This window comes from Haliotis cracherodii, unplaced genomic scaffold, assembly GCF_022045235.1.
Source record: "Haliotis cracherodii isolate W230 unplaced genomic scaffold, xgHalCrac1.p SCAF_4, whole genome shotgun sequence".
Classification (NCBI taxonomy): Eukaryota; Metazoa; Mollusca; class Gastropoda; order Lepetellida; family Haliotidae; genus Haliotis; species Haliotis cracherodii.
The window spans coordinates 22,233,003-22,252,309 of NW_027266297.1; the positions used below are offsets into that span (position 1 = coordinate 22,233,003).

Here is a 19,307-nt window from a genome sequence, read left to right on the forward strand (position 1 = left end):
CTGAAGATAGATATGTAACTATATCTCTATCACATTAGGGGCGGTCGGGTAGCCTAGTCGTTAAGGCGTTCGCTTGTCACGATGAGGACCCTGGTTCGATTCCCAACATGGGTACAATGTTTGAAGTCCATTGCTGGCGTCCCCCGCCTTGATATTGCTGGAATATTGCTAAAAGCGGCATAAAACCATACTCACTCACCCACTCACTATCATATTAAGTAACAAATGCCCAATGGATCAAGGAATGAAGGGTTTGTCGTGTGGGTGAGTTGTGTACACAGTTGAAAATTATAATGTTTTGACGAAATTAAACTTCTTTTCTGAGATTGCACAAATTCGAGCAATTGCTTGGGGCTTTTCTAGAATCTACATGGTATTAATTCCGCTTCTCTCAAATACTCTCTGTGAAGTTAAAGAAAGTCCCTCTTTGATTGTTTTACGAATTAAGGTTACTCATTGAGAAAGGGATTCGGTTCGGTGGTACTTTTGTTGGAATAGCAATATATATCTCTCTTTGTGTGGATGTTCATGGAGATGTTATAGAGTCAATAGTCAAAAGTAGATACTGATTTCTTCCCACGTTAACATACTGGCCTTGTCTTGGGCATTACTTGATACGACACTTATTCTTTGTCACAAGGTTCTGTGATCAAACAATAATGGAGTGATGCTTACATATAATGGTTATGGTATTTGAGGCCTTACTGAGGAATATCTACAAGCATTTCATGTATGGCATTTTATGTATGACGTTACATCAGTAGCTGCCACGCCCTGCAACACGTTCCTATCATTAAACAACTTGGACTCACAAGGTGAACAGCATAACAGACGCAACCGTAACGGTCCAGAAATGTTTATTCTATGTATATATTACATAAGCATTATTATAACGAGAAGTAGAAAAATAAGAAATTGTCCAGTGTCACAGGAAGGGAGCCGTGATGAACATAAGCTCACTTGAATACCTTTCTTCTTTTTGAATACTTGTATTTGAACAGGACAAAAGGTCAATGCTTTGAAAATAAGGATACAATAAAATTATAAACGGTTTTATATGCATATATTTGGAGGTCCAGTAAATGTGTATATGTTCAGACATATCATATGTTAATTACATGCACGATTTGATAGGCGATCATGTTTCATTATCAGATCAGGGTTATATGGGGAAGTTGTTTCACACAGTACTTCATATCTAAGACTAGCCGTTTCAGTTAATTGAATTGTCAATTGAATATTATGTAACCATTAAGATGGTCACCACTTCAAAACCATGGAAATGTACATTTACCCCACTCTGCCTACTAATGTATACATTAATATACTAATGCATGTCTAAATCACATATAAGTCGCCTCCTTGCTGAATCATATGTATCGTTTAATGACAAAAGAGATCAGTGTTTTGAATTGCGAACTGTTATCCACAAACAGACAGCACTATTTCTTACATGAATTAAAGTTGTGCGTGCTAACAAGTGTCAATAACCAATGCTATAACCATATAGAAATAAGTGTATACAAGTTTCACCAGGCGTCGTGACCATTTGTGCCTCAAGAATTTATAAGATGTCACGTGTTGTACTATTAAGGATTGGTATTTACCCTTATACTTGGTAAAACATTAAGATTGAATATTTCACACACGATAGCAGGAGAGAATTGGATTTGATACCATTCTGGAAATTGATTTAATATTTCATTATCTCTACTCATAGGCATGGTGGCTCAGTTATTTTGTCAGTACAAACGTACTTTATTCAAAAATATTTTCTTCCAAGATTTTAAATGGTCACTAGTATATCACTACATAATGTTTCAACATCCATAATACTAGAACAGTAGGTGACATCTTACATTAGACAGTAAACTAAGATTTTACCATCAGAATTTGCTTCTCATGCTTCTCTTGAATACCACCCTCTTTAAATGGCATTTAGAAGTGATACCAAGAAGGGACAGAATGTAGGATGTCAACTTCTTTATTATGAGGAACACAACGTTTCAGAGTTGATAAGAACTAATACAACACCCAGACCTAGACTGAAATGGTCTTACTCCTTCGTCAGGACAATGGGTAAGTATAACCTCCGAAAAGTTGTGTTCCTCATAATAAAGAAGTTGCTTTCCAAAAATCCTTTCTCTCATATAAAACGATGCAAGTAAAATACAAATCGACAGGCATATAAATGACAACCGACAACAAATTGAATACATTGAATCCTAAAACATTTTCTTCGACATTTAACAATGGCTAGCTAACCAAAGTCGATACACTGACATGAATTGGTCTCCTAACCTTTTGATAAAATATACTTATGCAAAGCTAGTGCATGAGGTTCTCATCCTTTCTTTGTATCGGTGAAATCCAATTATGAATGTTAATTTCGGGGCATGGGTTCAATACAAATAACCCCAAAGACTGTAAACACAATACAACCAATGTGTCCCGGTGAGGTAAAATGCAGACGAATACTTATCAAATAGACATAGACTTGAACGGGGACCAAAACCCGGCTGTACTGGGCAGTACTCCACGAAACGTGTCTGTCAAGTAACAAGATGCAAAAGTGAATGCATTGATTTCCTAGTACCGTCGTTAACGGGGGCTTGTCCTTGACAGAGAGTCAATCCTGACAAGCTCTCTTTTTGTACTTATATCAAATAGTATCTTATTGATACTAATACAACATCCAGACCTAGACTGAAATGGGTGTTGAGAATAGCCTCCCTATAACTCTCAAATACTACAACAACCACTGATGGAAGAAACTGATTTTGTGATACAACGTGCACACTTACAAGAGGCTTCAACATCCAAAGAAAAACACACCACAAACATTGGTGAAATCGCAACTGGGACCGCAACAGCATTACATGTGTCCACACGCTTTTAAAGATGTCCGAGACCTGTGACACAGCATGCCTTTCACGGTTCAACAATGACGGTTATGAAATGTTATAATTACTATAAATACATGAATATGTTCATGTGGATACATCAAAATCGGTGATCGTATGGACAGCTATTACTATGATTTTCAAAATTATTACTGTCTTTTCCATTTTTAAGTGATTCTCCCTTGCAATATGACACACATTTTAGCCGTGGTGTGTGGTTCGTTTATTGCATCAATATAACAACACCAGAATTTCCGTATTATATGACTGTAAAGTTGTGAATATATTCAGAAACGTTGCATTTGTGTAAACTAGCATCCTTTACGATCAACCCTATTTTTCGTTAGTACAGGGGTCGTTTTCCCAGTCACTATATTTCACATACAGAACATACTGAACAACAAGGGGGGATAACAATTCATTATACATGTATCAGAAACTTGCAACGGGCAGCAGGACATACTCTTTCTTAATGTCACACATTTAGAGAATATCGAGGGAATCAGTTTTGTACCTTTAAACACTGTCAGTAGTTCCCTCATAGATAATCCCTTATTCCGAGTTGCGAGTAGGTTATTTGTTATATTATCCATGGTCTTTTTTCTGAGAAAATGTGGAAAAGTGTGTTTCCAGATCTCAAGTGCACATAATCTCGACTATTCTATTGTTGGAACGACGTTCCATAAAATCGTCATCTACGGTTATTTACGACAATGAGTCCATAAGACCATATGACTTAACGTCCTATGGGCCTCTTCGCAAACAATAAGAATGTGTTCTTCCTCAGGTTATGATGCATTGTCTGTTGTTTTCATTCCCCATTGCAGATGCACTGCATTTTAAGGGACAGACATTTCAGATGTAATCCTTTTTGGCCCCCAGTACACATACAGCATCAGTGTACACACGCGTATCTTGACAAATGTACAGACATAAATAAATATATTTACTCATTGACGTGTCTTCTAATTGACTATTGAAAGAAGCATGTATAATAACAAACACACTTTGTCAGACGAACAAGGGACGCAACGGTCGCTTTAAACAATTTACCCGAAATACGCTACATTTCTTGATTTTTATTTTTGAATTACTGCATAACAATATATGGCACATTGAGCGCATGCACTGAACATGATGAAAACCGTTGATGAAGATTTACTACCGAGATTCCCTATAAACAGATTACGTTATACTGCATAGGTTGGTGGTGAATTATGACGGCGAATATGAACGGCGCACGCAATACTTACAACCATACATATAAATAAGATGACGCATAGAACGATTAATACCCATGTTACAGTTCCATATGCTTCTGTCTTTATTTCAGGTGTTTTATTGCGCATCCGCGGAAGCAGTGAGTTCCAGAACGCCACCTTGCGGGGACGTAGTCTCTGGTCTGTTGTAATTGTCCCATTGCCTTCAACCCCGTTGATTTTCATGTAGGTTTGGTTGTAAGCGTCAAAAGCTTCGAAATCTATTTGATTATCTCCAGTAGTTAAGGATGGTTTCCTGTTCGTCATCAAACGAAATAAAACAGAATGTGTCATCATTGATTACCAACTGAGTCAATCAAACACATCAATAATAATGATAATAATAATATTTTTTATAACGTCATCCATCAGCTTTCACTGATCGAAACTATGCTAGAAGTGTGAGTCTGTGTGAGCACTCCAGTTATATCACGGCGTGTCAACTAACTGCTTGTTTTGTTCGTCTGTTGGTTAACGCCGCACTCCGCAATATTCCAGCTATATGACGGCGGTCTGTAAATACTCAAATCTGGAGCAGACAATCAAGTGATCGACATCATTAGCATCGATCATCGCAACTGGGATACGATAAAATGCATCAACCAAGTCAGTGAGTTTGACCACCCGATACCGTTAGTCGCCTCCTACGACAAGCATGGTCGCCTTTTACGGCAAGCATGGGTTGCTGAAGACCTATTCTACCCAGGATCTTCACGGGTCTGTCAACTTCCTGGCGGAGGAAAGCCCGAAGAGATCCTTGTCTCAGACGTTTACGACTTTGATGAAACCAACGTTAACGAGCCCGCGAATGGTGATGACAAACATAGAAACAATCGGGACGAACCGGGACTCGAGCCCACGATCATTCGTTTCACTACTAGGTAATCCGTGCACCCAACTAGACTCCAAAGAAACTTTACCCGATTATGAATCTAAAATACAAAAGATTGAATTTTTTCTCAGAAATAATTGAAATCGAAACTTGTCTTTGGGAGTTATTGAAATGGCTAGCACTAAAGGACATTTTTCGTCCTTTTTTCCCCAATTAATTGAGAAATGTCATTTAACTTAAGCAAGAATATGCCTGTTAAAATCTATCTTCAAAAGATGAGGAAATCGACATATACTCACCCATTTTTCACGAAATTGCTCCACATGTTGATGAGGACTTTGCTTACTTGCCTGTCTTCTTCAGTGTAAACATACAGCGGGTGTCCTGTATAAGGGTAGCCAAACAGGTAGAACTGATCACGTCCATGGGGAACCCCTGCAACATACATGTAGCAACTTTCTGTTTGAAACGGACCGGTGGATATTCTGGAGAGGGGACTGCCATTCTCCTTTGAATCATTTCGCTGTTGCTTTTGTCCTTTCACAGACCAATAATATCGTGTACTGGGCATTCTGAAACTATTGTGCAGTGCGTAACAAATAAATTGTTTCACTTTGCCTCCAACCTTCAGATAAAATTGTATCTGTTCAAGCGCTGACTGTAGAGATATTATTCTGTATCAAACAAAACACCCAACCAGCCAAAGTTGTCGGACTTTCATTTTTGTGGAAGTATCGGTGGCTGAGTGGGTTAGATCGCTGACTTTGTGCGCTGGCGATTAGGTGCCTCACTCTGGTAGTGTGGGTTCGAATCCCGGACGGGACTCAACCCACGAAAGTACGAGAATCTGTACTTTACTCAGAACGTGTAATCCCAAATATAACATTTGTTACATTTGACCACTTTCTAAATGGCATTGTGTGTTCATAATATCTTTTATGACGTACGCGTTATCAAACGATGAGATGTATCTGTAGTAAGGTTTTCTTGCTTACCAATACCAATTTGTAAGCACAATAGTCATGCAAAACTGTTTGAAAATACTATTATTACACTGCATGCTGAAGACATGCATAAGCACGATGATACCATGACAAGCATTAACCAACGCGGAAATAGTTTTCTCTTCATGGCAAATCCCCGTGATGAAGGAATCACACATGCGCGCGCTCGGGCTCTCTCTCTTTCTCACACACACACACACACACACACACACACACACACACACACACACACACACACACACACAGACGGCCACACACACACGCACGCACACACACACGCACACACCTACGCACGTACGCACACACTGCTCATTTTGATATTTACCGTCAATTGTTCACCTGAAAAACACGTGAACATATGGCACAAGATAAAGTAGGGATTTCCACCGGTCATCGTTTTGGTCACTGAGGCCTTGAATGTTGTAACCCTGACCAATAAACCTTTGAGCAAGAGTCACGTGACACTCATTGAAATCTTGTTGAAAAGAGTATACTCGATTGTATCTCAATAGTCATGACATGTCTGAGGTTGCTGACTATTACTTGACATAAAATTAACTACAGGAAATGTGGCGTCACCCCTCTAGTCGTACAGTCTTGGGGAGAGTGTTTTGAATCTGAATGCAGAGATCAAACAAATGAGGCGCTCTCGCTAGTCGCATTTATTTCTAGATCCGAGGTAGAATAGGTCTACAGCAACCCATGGTTGCCGCAAAAGGCGACTATGCTTGTCGTAAGAGGCGACAAACGGGATCGGTTGGTCAGGCTAATTGACTTGGTTGATGTATGTCATCGATCCCAATTGCGTGGATCGATGCCCATGATATCAATCACTGGATTGTCTGATCCAGACTCGATTATTTACAGACCGCCGACATATAACTGGAATATTGCTGAGTGTGGCGTAAAACAACACACCAACCAACCTTTATTTCTAGTTCGGGTGGGTAAATCAGTGGAAGGATTTCTATTTGACAGTTATTAAACGACATTAGATCATCGATATATCTGAAGCTGGAGTTAAACCTCTTGGACAACGGCTTGTTGTGAATTTGCCGATCCGAGCAGAAATTCCGATTTTAATGCATAAAGAAACAGATCAGCAAAAAAAGGAGAGCACAATTGGTGCCCATGATACCTACATCTTGCCTAAATGTCTTACCCAAAAAAAATGACAAAGATGTTGTCAATGAAGAAGCACGGCAGTTCACATATTGTATTCTCAGTACACTTCAGGGGCGGTCGGGTAGCCAAGTGGTTAAAGCGTTCGCTCGTCACGCCGGAGACCCGGGTTCGATTCCCGACATGGGTACAATGTGTGAAGCCCATTTCTGGTGTCCCCAGCCGTGATATTGCTGGAATATTGCTAAAAGCGGCGTAAAACCATATTCACTCTCTCAGTACACTTCTGATGGCATTTGCTTTAATTCTGACAAATTAATCTGATCAAGGAATGAAGTGTTGGCTTTCTAATAGTTTTGTCGTGAGGGATAGTGGTGTACAGTTGAAAAATCAAATGGTTTGACTGAATTAAAACCATTTTTTCTAGAATCGACATGATATTAATTCCACATTTTCTCAGCAGACAGGTTTATTCAGTATTATGGCCATATGGCCTAAAGTACAATTGATACTAACTCATAATATGATGTCACGTGCATATACAGAAATTACATCTTCTTGAAAAAAACATGTTTTATATAAGTAGCCACTGAAAAGATAACATGTTTATTTTGTGAGTAGATAATATTGATTATTAACATTTGAGAGTTATAGTCATTATTCAAGAAGGGGAGATATGTAGATCTTAACTTGGAATACTTGTTACACTTAAATAAGACAAGGAATTGCATTAAGTATTATGGTTAATCTTTGAGATAGACATTTGGTGGTACATTTGCGGGACCCAGACATAAATCTTTCCTTGTATGGAATTTAATGGAGCTTTGCAATCCAGGTTGTCTTCAGGTTTTAGAGTGAAGCCAAGTCAAGCATAGTTTTGGCAGATTTCTTCTTCTGTTAACATATTGGCCTTACATATGAAACAATTTTGTATGTCACTTTCACCAAGGTATCAAACAAGTAAAGTGGTGATGCTTACATATAATGGTTATGGTATTTAAGGCTTTGTCAATGGGAGCAACTACAAACGTTTCATTTAAGGCTGTCTGACTTGACATGAATGAAAAATTGTCCTTAACTTTTGAAGATATAAATGAAACTATATCTATGGGCATCACGCACGCGTCTTGTGACAAATGCCCCGTGACAAAAGACAACTTACCAAGCCACGATGGTTTCATTGATACTTGAGAGTGATACTCAAAAGAGTAAAAATATACGTTCTGTGTCCTCTGCGCTAGACGCTTCGCTACATCAATGGCGGGGGCAACAAAGGTAGAATCACCAACAACCTGTAGAAGGAGAACAATTTGACATACAGTAAACGACGTTTATAACGAACACGCTTATAACGAACTGACGGATATAACGAACTTATTATTGTCCTGACCATGTTCTGTATATATGGTGCAAATATGCTTATAACGAACTACGGTTATAACAAACTAAAATTAGTGATCCCTTCGTGTTCCTCAAAGTAGTTTACTGTATAGTTTTGTGAAAGCACAGTGGAAAAAAATAAACTTCAAACCAAACAATTCTCAATATCCACAGAAACATATTTCAGTCATCATGATGTGATCAATGTAACGATTGTATTAAAAATATCATATTGACGATAAAAAATAATTAATATGAAAATGCATTACATCATAACATGTTGTATGGGCGGAATAAACATACGTATGTTGTTAGTTAACTCGTAAACTATGGATCCCAATGTGAAAACTAAAGAACTATCAGTAGTTCATATAACAGGTACCTGCGCTATGGAATTCTACATTCTGATCCCTTTTAATGATGAGGATCCACAATTAAATAGGGAGTACACACACAAGGACTATCTAATACTAATTCTCATAAACTAAAATGAGTTTTTTAATTGACTATTGTGCTTTCATTAAAACAACATATTTCTATAATTGACAGTATTTAAGAGCTAAGTTTGCGACAAACTCCGAGCGTGAAAATGTTGAGAATAACGTACAAACAACGAGAAATTACGGATTTGCAACGAAATTAGAGTACGGGTTATCCTATACTTCACGCGCCAATAGATGCTATGAACAAATAAGCTAGCAAATATCGTTTTCTCAGCAAGACCTACTGAAAATATCCCCACAGCCTCGATATGTGTATCACAAAAACATGTGACAATAGCATCATCCCTCAAGTGTCCGTCCATACAGTTAGTTTACAAAGGTCCTCAATACTTACATCAGAGAGTCCGATGATATTAGCCGTCTTATTGTCAGGGTCTTTCCATGGTTTATATTCGTGGACAACAAGGTCTGCGAGAAATATGGGTGACATCAGTGTGCGGTACATCAATGGGTTACTTCAAAGTAAGACGAATACATCTGGCATATATTCAATCGACCAATTGGTCAGTGCCAGCAATAAACGCCAACATACACATAGCTTCACATTCCATATAGCAAATATATCTATACATTTACTGAAACATTTTAAGAAACTACATTTACTTGTGGGTAATGAGCATTTCTATATATGAAACGGCTAATTTACCTACGAGGGAAAGAATGACACATGTAATTTAAACGTAAGTGGGACGATCATATCAGAAAAGAGGAATGTTCACACACTGACGCTGACGGTTCTTAAATACCGTTATTGTGAGACGTTATCTCGAAAAGGAAATTCTTTGGCTAACTGTTTAGCCGCATCTGTGCCCCTGTATCAAACGTTTTGCCGCCTGGCCCAACCATACACCACAGACGACTGCCCCAAACCCTCATCCCGCCAACTGCTCATTTTTTAATTATTCATTTCCTCAAATACGAAAAACATCTAGGAACCTGTTCCCTGAGCGATGTCAGCTTTAATATACTTTAGGATAGGTTTACACCAATCTCTGTTATGCTCGCTTTGTTATATCTGGGATACCATGCTTTCTTTGTGTTTCTAGGCGCTGAATTCAGCTTTACATGTTTGTGATAGTGGAATCAATAACAAAAGGTTTGATGAGAAGCCAAGCTTTGATCAGAGTCAACCACAAGTTAAAAACGTAGGATTATCCACATAATATGTACATGATTTGTCGGGTCATGTGTAAATGCACCTACAGGCCAAGACACATCAATTGTGACGTGCAAAAAGAAAACCGGAAGTAACTGTATGGTGACAATGTGTGAAAAGAAACTTTAACATCAGGTGAAAATTGACGGTGTTGTGGTACAGAGAATTACAAAGGTGTTAAACCGACAAGACGTTTCCATCACCCTTTTCATAATGACATCGTATTCAATTTATTTGAGCAATTTACTGACAAAACCAAAGGGACAACAGAACAATATTTGAATCTTTTGTACTGTGAACTGTTTTTATCACACTTTTTGTACTAAATGTTTCGTGATTACATGATCATTATAGGACATCAAAGTGCGGAGTGTTCCAACACTTCAGTGTATCATCTAGGCAGAATGTATTTTTACTAATATTATATTTGCTTCCTAAATTATCAAAATATTGAAAACGAACAAGAAACAAACATATATACGGTGATTGACAATTACAACACTTCAACAGGAGCGGAGTCAGATAGGTTGTAGAATTAAACTGGTGAGTTCTTATTCTTTTGATTTCCAAATTCTAATATTTAATCCATGATGTATTTTCCTTTTGATAAATGTTTGATACGTACATTGAATGGGGTTTTTTCTGATGACGTGGAAATATATTTATAAATGTAAAATCTGCTCCCCACTTTTCTGAATCCGCTCATATATTCAGAATGACTTTTGATGCAAAATAAACATGTATTTAATTAACAGTTTGTCAAGATGCAACAAGAACCAATTTGACAAATAATTCAAAACCAATCATATTTATTTGAATGCAATAAAACTGAAAGCGAAGTTCATCTTGTGATAAGGAAATAATTTGAAGTGTATTAACATTCGCCAAACCAATCAAACACTAAAATAGAAATGATACAATTGTTAACGAATTGAAAATGAAGTCGCAAAAGGAAATATTTCAAAATGAAATTTACATCCAGTGTTTTTTGCCCATTACCAATAATTTCCGGAATGTTTCTCATGATTTGGGGAGGAGGGGTAAATGTCCCGGCAATAACTGGGGTAAGTTCTATAAAATCTGCTTCTTTAACCACGATTTCAGCTGAAAAACATCAGAAGACCGCATAGAGTAACATGGTAGTAAATTATAATGTTTCAAAGATCCATTGTAAACTCTTTCAAACAGTTGAGTCTGTTATGAAAAGAGTTGATGCACATGTAACAGATCAAGTAATTTGGAAGTGAAGTGGTTATTGTAATCAGGAGACTAAAGAAGGAACTGTTGGCAGGAATAACGTTGAATGCGTCTACGTGTATGTTGACGGTAGTGGGAAAGAGTTTAGAATGGATCTTGTCAATAGACACCACATGTTTTAATACAAAGATGTACCTATATCGATGTCAATTGTAGTGACGGCTTCCACAAACCACGGCGTCAGCTTAATATCCATATTCTCGTTAACCCTGACAGCTGTTGAAACAAAATACAATCCACACAGTGGACCAGGTTAATCCTTTACCATAATTGCAAGTGTTAATACTCTGCCAAAGAGAATCATTTCTGTACATCATAACATTTATCCAGATAGGATAATTTGGAACGTACATTGCAAAATCAGTGGCGCCATCAAGTCAATATGAAGTTTATACAACAGCAATAAATGGAACCTTCTGCAAATTTCAAAAGGCAGACAATGTACACAGGTAGATTTATAAAGTAGTATTAATTATAACACGTCATGATCCGGATTAGTTATTGTGATCACATTCTAGGGAAATGTTGTTTTCCGAAATGCACATTATGACTCTAATTTCTCCTTGCATAATTTATTATCACGTAAATGACACGCACTGTTCATTTTGGATAGCGATTTCAATGAGATGACGCAAATACACCTTATCATATGCTTACAAAATTTCAACTGCCCACCTATATCCAAAACTATCAAACATTACATTTTCAAACATCAAACCTAATGAAAATTTCATTTTTCATGAGGCATTATTGATCTTTACATAATTATACGTTTTAAATACCATGTTCAAATATTCTAAGAATGAGTTGCATTCTTCAAGACGTTAGTAGTTAATTAAATTTAACTGACCGAGGAAGTACAATGCAAACTTACTCAACAGGTATATCAGTGTAATATGTCTTCCTGTATGTTACCTGTAAGCGACCCTTCATCGCGGGTAACGCCGGTCATGAACACTTCACCGTTCAAGTCGGCATCTTTCAGAAGAGACTCCGGATCACTGTGCAGGAACTGCTGGTCGATGACAGGAGAGAAGTTGTACATTCCTGGCACGTACTAGAAGAAGAAATAAAGCCTTGGTAACAGATTCCTTTGAACTCATAAAACCCCACTCAAGATTCTCCCCAAAATATATATTCGCCAGATAATATGAAAAAGACAGTAACAGACTACCTAGCAAACATAAATCACCAGTAACAGACTACCTAGAAACATAACGAGTGAGTTGTGTTTAACGCTGCTTTTAACAGTATTCCAGTCATATCACGGCTTATATCAGCTTAATGTGGGAGGAAAGCCCGAACTGATGCAGGTTTCAGACGTTTACCACTTCGGTGAAACCCATGAGCACGGGTATGGTGCTGACAAACCTAGAAACATAATCGGGGCGAACCGGGATTCGAACCCACAATCATAGGTTTCTGGCGTGTTCAAGGGACGCAACCCTGCACAGCGAATCGCGGCGCCTTAGACGACTGGGCCACCCGTGCCCCCTAGAAAACATAAAACACCAGTTACAGACTTCCTAGAAAACATAAAACACCAGTTACAGACTTCCTAGAAAACATGAAACACCAGTAACAGACTACCTAGCAAACATAAAACAGCAGTAACAGACTTCCTAGGAAACATAAAACACCAGTACTAGACTCCCTAGAAACATAAAACACCAGTAACAGATTACTAGGAAACATAAAACACCAGTAACAGACTCCCAAGAAAACATACAACACCAGTAACAGACTCCCTAGAAAACATGAAACACCAGTAACAGACTCCCTAGAAAACATAAATCAGTTGTTTTTTATTTCCATGCTGATAAAGCAGTCATCTTAAGTTTACAGATCATAGTGGTATCTTAAGATCAATAGCACCGAACGCGAGATGCACAATGCGTGAACGCACCTTCTTACCAACCCATGGATCCGGACAACGCTGCCATCTCCCTAGATTGCACAGACGGACGAGAGAGTTTTTTTTCCAATTTTCCAACTTTATCAATGTGACGAAAACTTGTCGAAAGCCATGTAGAATCCTACATATACCAAGGCGACTATGCTTGTCGTAAGAGGCGACTAAAGAGATCGGTTGGTCAGGCTCGCTGACTTGACATGTCATACTGCCACGGAAGTTGTGTTTGTTTGTTTGTTGTTTAACGCCGCATTCATCAATATTCCAGCTATATGACGAATGTCTGTAAATAATCGAGCCTGGACCAGACAATCCAGAGAGCATCGATCCATGTAATTGGGATACGGTGACATGCATCAACCAAGTCAGCGAGCTTGACCACTCGATCCCGTTAGTCGCCCATTACGACGAGCATAGTCGCCTTTTACGGCAAGCATGGGTATCTGAAGACCTATTCCAACCCGGATCTTCACGGGTCGCCACGGAAGTAGATTGTGCGTTTTGAACAATGTAACCAACTATATTACAGTTTAACACATGATTTTCCTACGTACAAATCACTGGAAAAATGGAAAAATATGTTATGCTTAATCGTTTTCGGAACAGTCTGAGAGTCGGCTCCTATTTAGGATCACATAATGCTACAGAGTAAGTACTATGTTTCTTACAGCAACTTCTTTGGCCAGTCTCTTCTGATAAAGCCATCTCTATATCAAACCTTTTCACATCTTTATCTACGTACTCTTAATTAGTCGAAGACCATCTTTGACATTCACATGGTCACATCTGTCATGTATCCTTTGTGTATTGAGATGTCTGGGTTAGGCCTGAGTTGCCATATCTCATTAGACACAGACGAAGCTCGCTCAGATCGAGGAGAAGGACAACGGTGCTACACGTCATGGAATAATGGCACCGTGAGAGTGGACCGTCTACATGAATCACCGGATATGGATCCGTGGCATGCAAGACGCTTCTTTCAAAATAATACAATTATTATCTTTGGTTTTATTTAAATAACCAAGGAGCTAAGACAAATGGATTGCGGAGTAGTTTTAAATTTCCACGTGAACGAAGCTAGTTCCCGGGTTGAAGGTCATGTTGTATACTATTTACATTTTAATGTAGTGTAAGGTTGTTTTGTAGCCCTAGAAAGTTTGATAGAAATAAAGCGATAACACCCCTTCCGTAATCATAACAAATCTCCGCTGTCCATCATTAGCATCTATTTATAAGGTTGTTCGCGAAAAGTTAGCGAGGTATATACTGCCTGGCTGGCTGACTTGGTTGATGCATGTCATCGTATCCCCGTTGTGTAGATGCTCATCATATCAATCACTGGATTGTCTTGTCCGGGCTCGAGTATTTTCAGACCACCGTCATATAGCTGGAATATTGCTGAGTGCGACACTAAACAACAAGCAATCAAACAAACAAGCAAAACACGACAGCCAATTTCAGCGCCAGGTCTAATACTAATGTGTTAAGCCTTGGTTTCACCTACATCATATTCCTCCTGTATTATGTCTTTCCAGTCTTTGGTCTTCAAGCACTGCTTCAATTCCTGCATATCCTGGTCGAAATAACAGCCAAGTTTCTCAGCAAAGCGAATTGTTCTGAAGATGGCATTAGCAGGAGGCCGGAGGAGAGCCCAATAAGCCGTCGGTGACCCACTCTGCAGAATGGCGTACCGGAACAGTCCTGTTGGGGGAGATAAGCTATTAAATCAATTGATGATATTTATGAATAAAGTCTGTACCATAATTGCGCTAGACTGGCATTGCTAGACTGGCATGGCGTGACTGGCATTGCGTGACTGACATAGTTAGACTGGCATGGCGTGACTGGCATTGCGTGACTGACATAGTTAGACTGGCATGGCGTGACTGGCATTGTTAGACAGGTATTGCTTGAATGGCTTTGCTTGACAGATACCCCAGGAGTTAATATGGTTGGCTGAGAATCCACTTACAACTTATTTCATAAGACATATATAAGATTGCTGGATTGTCTTAGCTGCAGCAGAGGAACATTGCGTTACTCACGATTTTCAGTTTTCATCATTGAGAAAGTGACTTACATATTGCAATTAGCGAATTGAATTTTGACAGTCAATTAGTTAGATGTTACAAAAATAATTTTGCAGAAAAAAATGAGAGTTCAAATATGGAAGACCAATAAAACCCGGTGAGGTCATTGATAGAACAAATCATGCTTACATGCAGCTTCATTATGGTGGTATCAGGAAACGTGTGACCACCATATACCCTGAAGTAAGCCGGTTCTAAAGATAAAGTTGGATCAAGTACCAACATGATAGATGTTCAGGCCCTGTGGAATTCCAGGGTTTTGTCCCCAGCAACCTATGCTGGTTGTAAGAGGGCAACATACTGGTTCGGGTAGCCAGGCCCGGAATTCCAGGGTTTTGTCCCCAGCAAGCTATGCTGGTTGTAAGAGGGCGACAGAATGGTTCGGGTAGCCAGGCCCGGGATTTCAGCGTTTTGTCCCCAGCAACCTATGCTGGTTTAAGAGGGCGACAGAATGGTTCGGGTAGCCAGGCCCGGAATTCCAGGGTTTTGTCCCCAGCAACCTATGCTGGTTGTAAGAGGGCGACAGAATAGTTCGGATAGCCAGGCCCGGAATTCCGGGGTTTTGTCCCCAGCAACCTATACTGGTTATAAGAGGGCGACAGAATGGTTCGGGAAGCCAGGCCCGGTGACAACTCACTGATTCACAGTCATCCGTATATTTTAAGCATTGTTCATCGCCACGTTGATCCATGATCCGGACTGTATCTACATGCTACATCAATGTCTGAATCCAATTTCCCCAAAAGTCACTTCAACAATGGCGTGGCGTTTACTGACTAAGGGGTAATATTTTAAATGACTGTGACTTATGTTAATTACATTGTATTCTTTTCCCTTAGCATCTCCTGATCTCCCTCTGTGAAGGCCACCTACATACGCTTATCCAAAGGCTATAGATTATCTAAAGGCCGCCATCATACAGCTGGAATAATGTTGACAGCAGCGTTAGAAAACAAACATTCAGATCTACGCAAAGTCAACTGCACACACATTTTGTGAAAATATGTAATATAATGGAGAGACATCCTTGGGCCTTGTAGCTTAAACAGGGACAATGTAGCTATATCATTTACCATAAAAGGGTGATCGGTCTTCAAATCGGTAACAAATATGAATATTCGAAAGAAACGCCAGTTCTTTGTACAGCCAGGAGCAATTTACTCATGTACACTTACATCAACGTGCGAGCGGGCTTTTTAATATGGCTGCTGTAACGTTAATAAACCTCAGAGACACTATCGAAGGTATGTATACAGTTTCAGGGGCATCGGGTTCCTGATGTGGAAAACGTGCAACGCAAGGAAGAACTGATACATCGGAAGAGTTCAAAAGGTTCATAACTTTTCTGTGTCTATTACTAAATTAAATTATGTGAAATCATCACATATATTCTGTACAATTTTTCAATTGAAAAGTAACATTATGTTCACTATGTGAAGATTTTGTTTCGATTCATTTAATAACGAAGGAAGATTCAAATAAATGCAATTGTTACTTGGTGTGAATTATTAATTTAACGCTCAGAGTGAGTGAGTGAGTGAGTTTGGTTTTACGCCGCTTTTAGCAATATTCCAGCAATATCACGGCTGGGGACACCAGAAATGGGCTTCACACATTGTACCCATGTCGGGATTCGAACCCGGGTCTTCGGCGTGACAAGCGAACGCTTTAACCACTAGGCTACCCGACCGCCCCTTAACGCTCAGAACTAAGGAGATGTATCGCGTGTAATGGAGCAGTTGATCAGCCAGGTTTTCAGTTTGTCCTACACTTGTTTTGTTTGTTTGTTGTTTAACGCCGCACTCAGCAATATTCCAGCTATATGACGGCGGTCTGCAAATAATCGAGTCTGGACCAGACAATCCAGTGATTGATATGATGAGCATCTACGCAACTGGGATACGCAACCAAGTCAGCCAGCCTGACCCGTTAGTCGCCTCTTACGACAAGCATAGTCGCCTTTTACAGCAAGCATGGGTTGCTGAAGACCTTTTCTACCCCGGATCTTCACGGGCCTCCGACCCTTGTATCAAAACACTTGCCGAAAAAGGCGGGTCCACACCAAGCCTTTGCGTATAATACCTGGGCACTTCCATTTTGATTTTCCTACATGATTTTGATTAGGGAAGAAGTGCGTATGTCATTTCTTGTTTGTCACTAGAAAAACGATCTTGCACTTGAATGCCATCAATGAATGAGTGTTCTCAAGAAAAGGAGCGTCCCTGTCACAAAAGTCATGTGGAGTAATCAGATTGAGAAACTGAAAAATAGCTGCAAACTAAAATCTAACAATAAATCAAACTTCACTTTTTGTTTAGGAATCATTGTTTAAGTCATGGGGCGCAAACAAATATTTTTTGTCGGTTTCTTAATCATTAGAAAAACATTAAACAGTAATACTTAAAACGTCTATATATCTCGGAGCGATGTACCTTTCGAATGAGGTGACACGATGTGGAAACCGACATTTCCTCCTCCTGCACTGTGACCTTCAACTGTGACCTTGTTGGGGTCACCTCCAAAAAAATGAATATTTTTGGCTACCCACTTCAGCGCTGCAGTCTGATCCATAAGCCCATAGTTGCCCGGGAACTCTGGTCGTTCGCCGCTCAGAAACCCTGCAACAATAACAAGTACATCCATGGAGACAGGTACTATAAACATAAATTGTCTGGACGGGCAGATTATACCATACCAACTTGACTTGGAAATGTCCTTAGGGTAAACTGTGTACTGATCTTCACTTATGGCTGCTTCTGGTAAGGCATGAGATGCACAAATGTTTCGAGAATACACATTGTGAGAATGTAATGTTTCATACATAGGAGTTATTTCCATCGTATTCAAATGATTCCACGGTGATTATGTTTCTTGATTCGTCAACCCTAATCCTGTGCTTTTGGGCTTTCTCGAAACGTCTAACCTATATAAGACCTGTATCACTTCGGGCTTTACTCCAACATCAAGCTGACATACCTTCTATACTACTGAAAGCGGCTGTACACTCTCTCACTCACTCAACGTGTGTCTTCGGCTTTACTTCCATGTTGGGATTTAAACGTTAGGGATTACCATATTCGAATGCTCGTCTGAACGTACTCAAGAGTTAATCGATCACTCGAATGCTGGAAATAGAGTGACAAACTTCGTATAAACTATGAGCGGGTTACGGACATTGGCAATCATTGTTACGGTTGAAAAAGCACCGTTCACAAGTATCCTTTGATTGCGATCATCAAGGGATAACGTTGAAACCTGACTAATGTCAACAGTATTGTCCTGGTTGCCAAACAATGTGGCCAAGGACAGTCTCCAGAAATGGAGTAACCGACTCAAAGTTCCTTTAAATTCAAATCGTCACTGAATTCTATGAAGTAAGCCAATAGCTTAATGAGTGAGTGAATACTGTTTAACGCCACAGTCGGTAACATTAAGCCATAGCATCGTTGCTTCTAAATCATAGAGTACAGACCAGGCAACGCAATGACTGAAAGCATGAGAAACGTTTCACATCAGGGTAGGATGATACGCAATCAGACCACCCTATCCTAATTCTAGTCGACTATTGCAAGCATGAGGTACCGAAGACCTATTTTGGAATCGTCACACAGCTGTGTTTAACCATATGCTTGACTGACGTGTTTAACAAATGTTCGCTTAAAATTAACGCACAAAGAGTGAGTGAGTGAGTGAGTGAGTGAGTGAGTGAGTGAACATCTAACAACAAGGTAATATGATTTCTTCAGTGTTTCTTTATTTAGTTTCACATTAATACAAAAAAAATTCAGACATCTTACGTGTGTTTGGAGACAAAGGAGGCACAATTGTGTTTTCAAAAATCCTTGCAGCATATCATCCACTTGAACACATTTTAGGATCTGAATAAAAT

At 39.3% G+C, this 19,307-nt stretch overlaps 1 protein-coding gene across 2 annotated transcripts in view; it reads right to left on the minus strand.

The window, feature by feature from the left end:
• Positions 1–851: 851 nt before the first annotated feature.
• Positions 852–19,307, minus strand: part of LOC139479858 (acetylcholinesterase-like) — a 62,786-nt gene continuing 44,330 nt past the window's right edge. For both annotated transcript variants that reach the window (XM_071262758.1, XM_071262759.1), the window contains 8 exons: positions 17,851–18,036; positions 14,833–15,029; positions 12,332–12,473; positions 11,552–11,632; positions 9,338–9,411; positions 8,283–8,412; positions 5,294–5,429; positions 852–4,418 (listed from right to left, as the gene is read on the minus strand). In XM_071262758.1, coding sequence (XP_071118859.1) covers positions 4,094–4,418; positions 5,294–5,429; positions 8,283–8,412; positions 9,338–9,411; positions 11,552–11,632; positions 12,332–12,473; positions 14,833–15,029; positions 17,851–18,036 — 1,271 coding nt within the window. In that variant the 3' untranslated portion in view covers positions 852–4,093. The remainder of the gene's footprint in view (positions 4,419–5,293; positions 5,430–8,282; positions 8,413–9,337; positions 9,412–11,551; positions 11,633–12,331; positions 12,474–14,832; positions 15,030–17,850; positions 18,037–19,307) is intronic.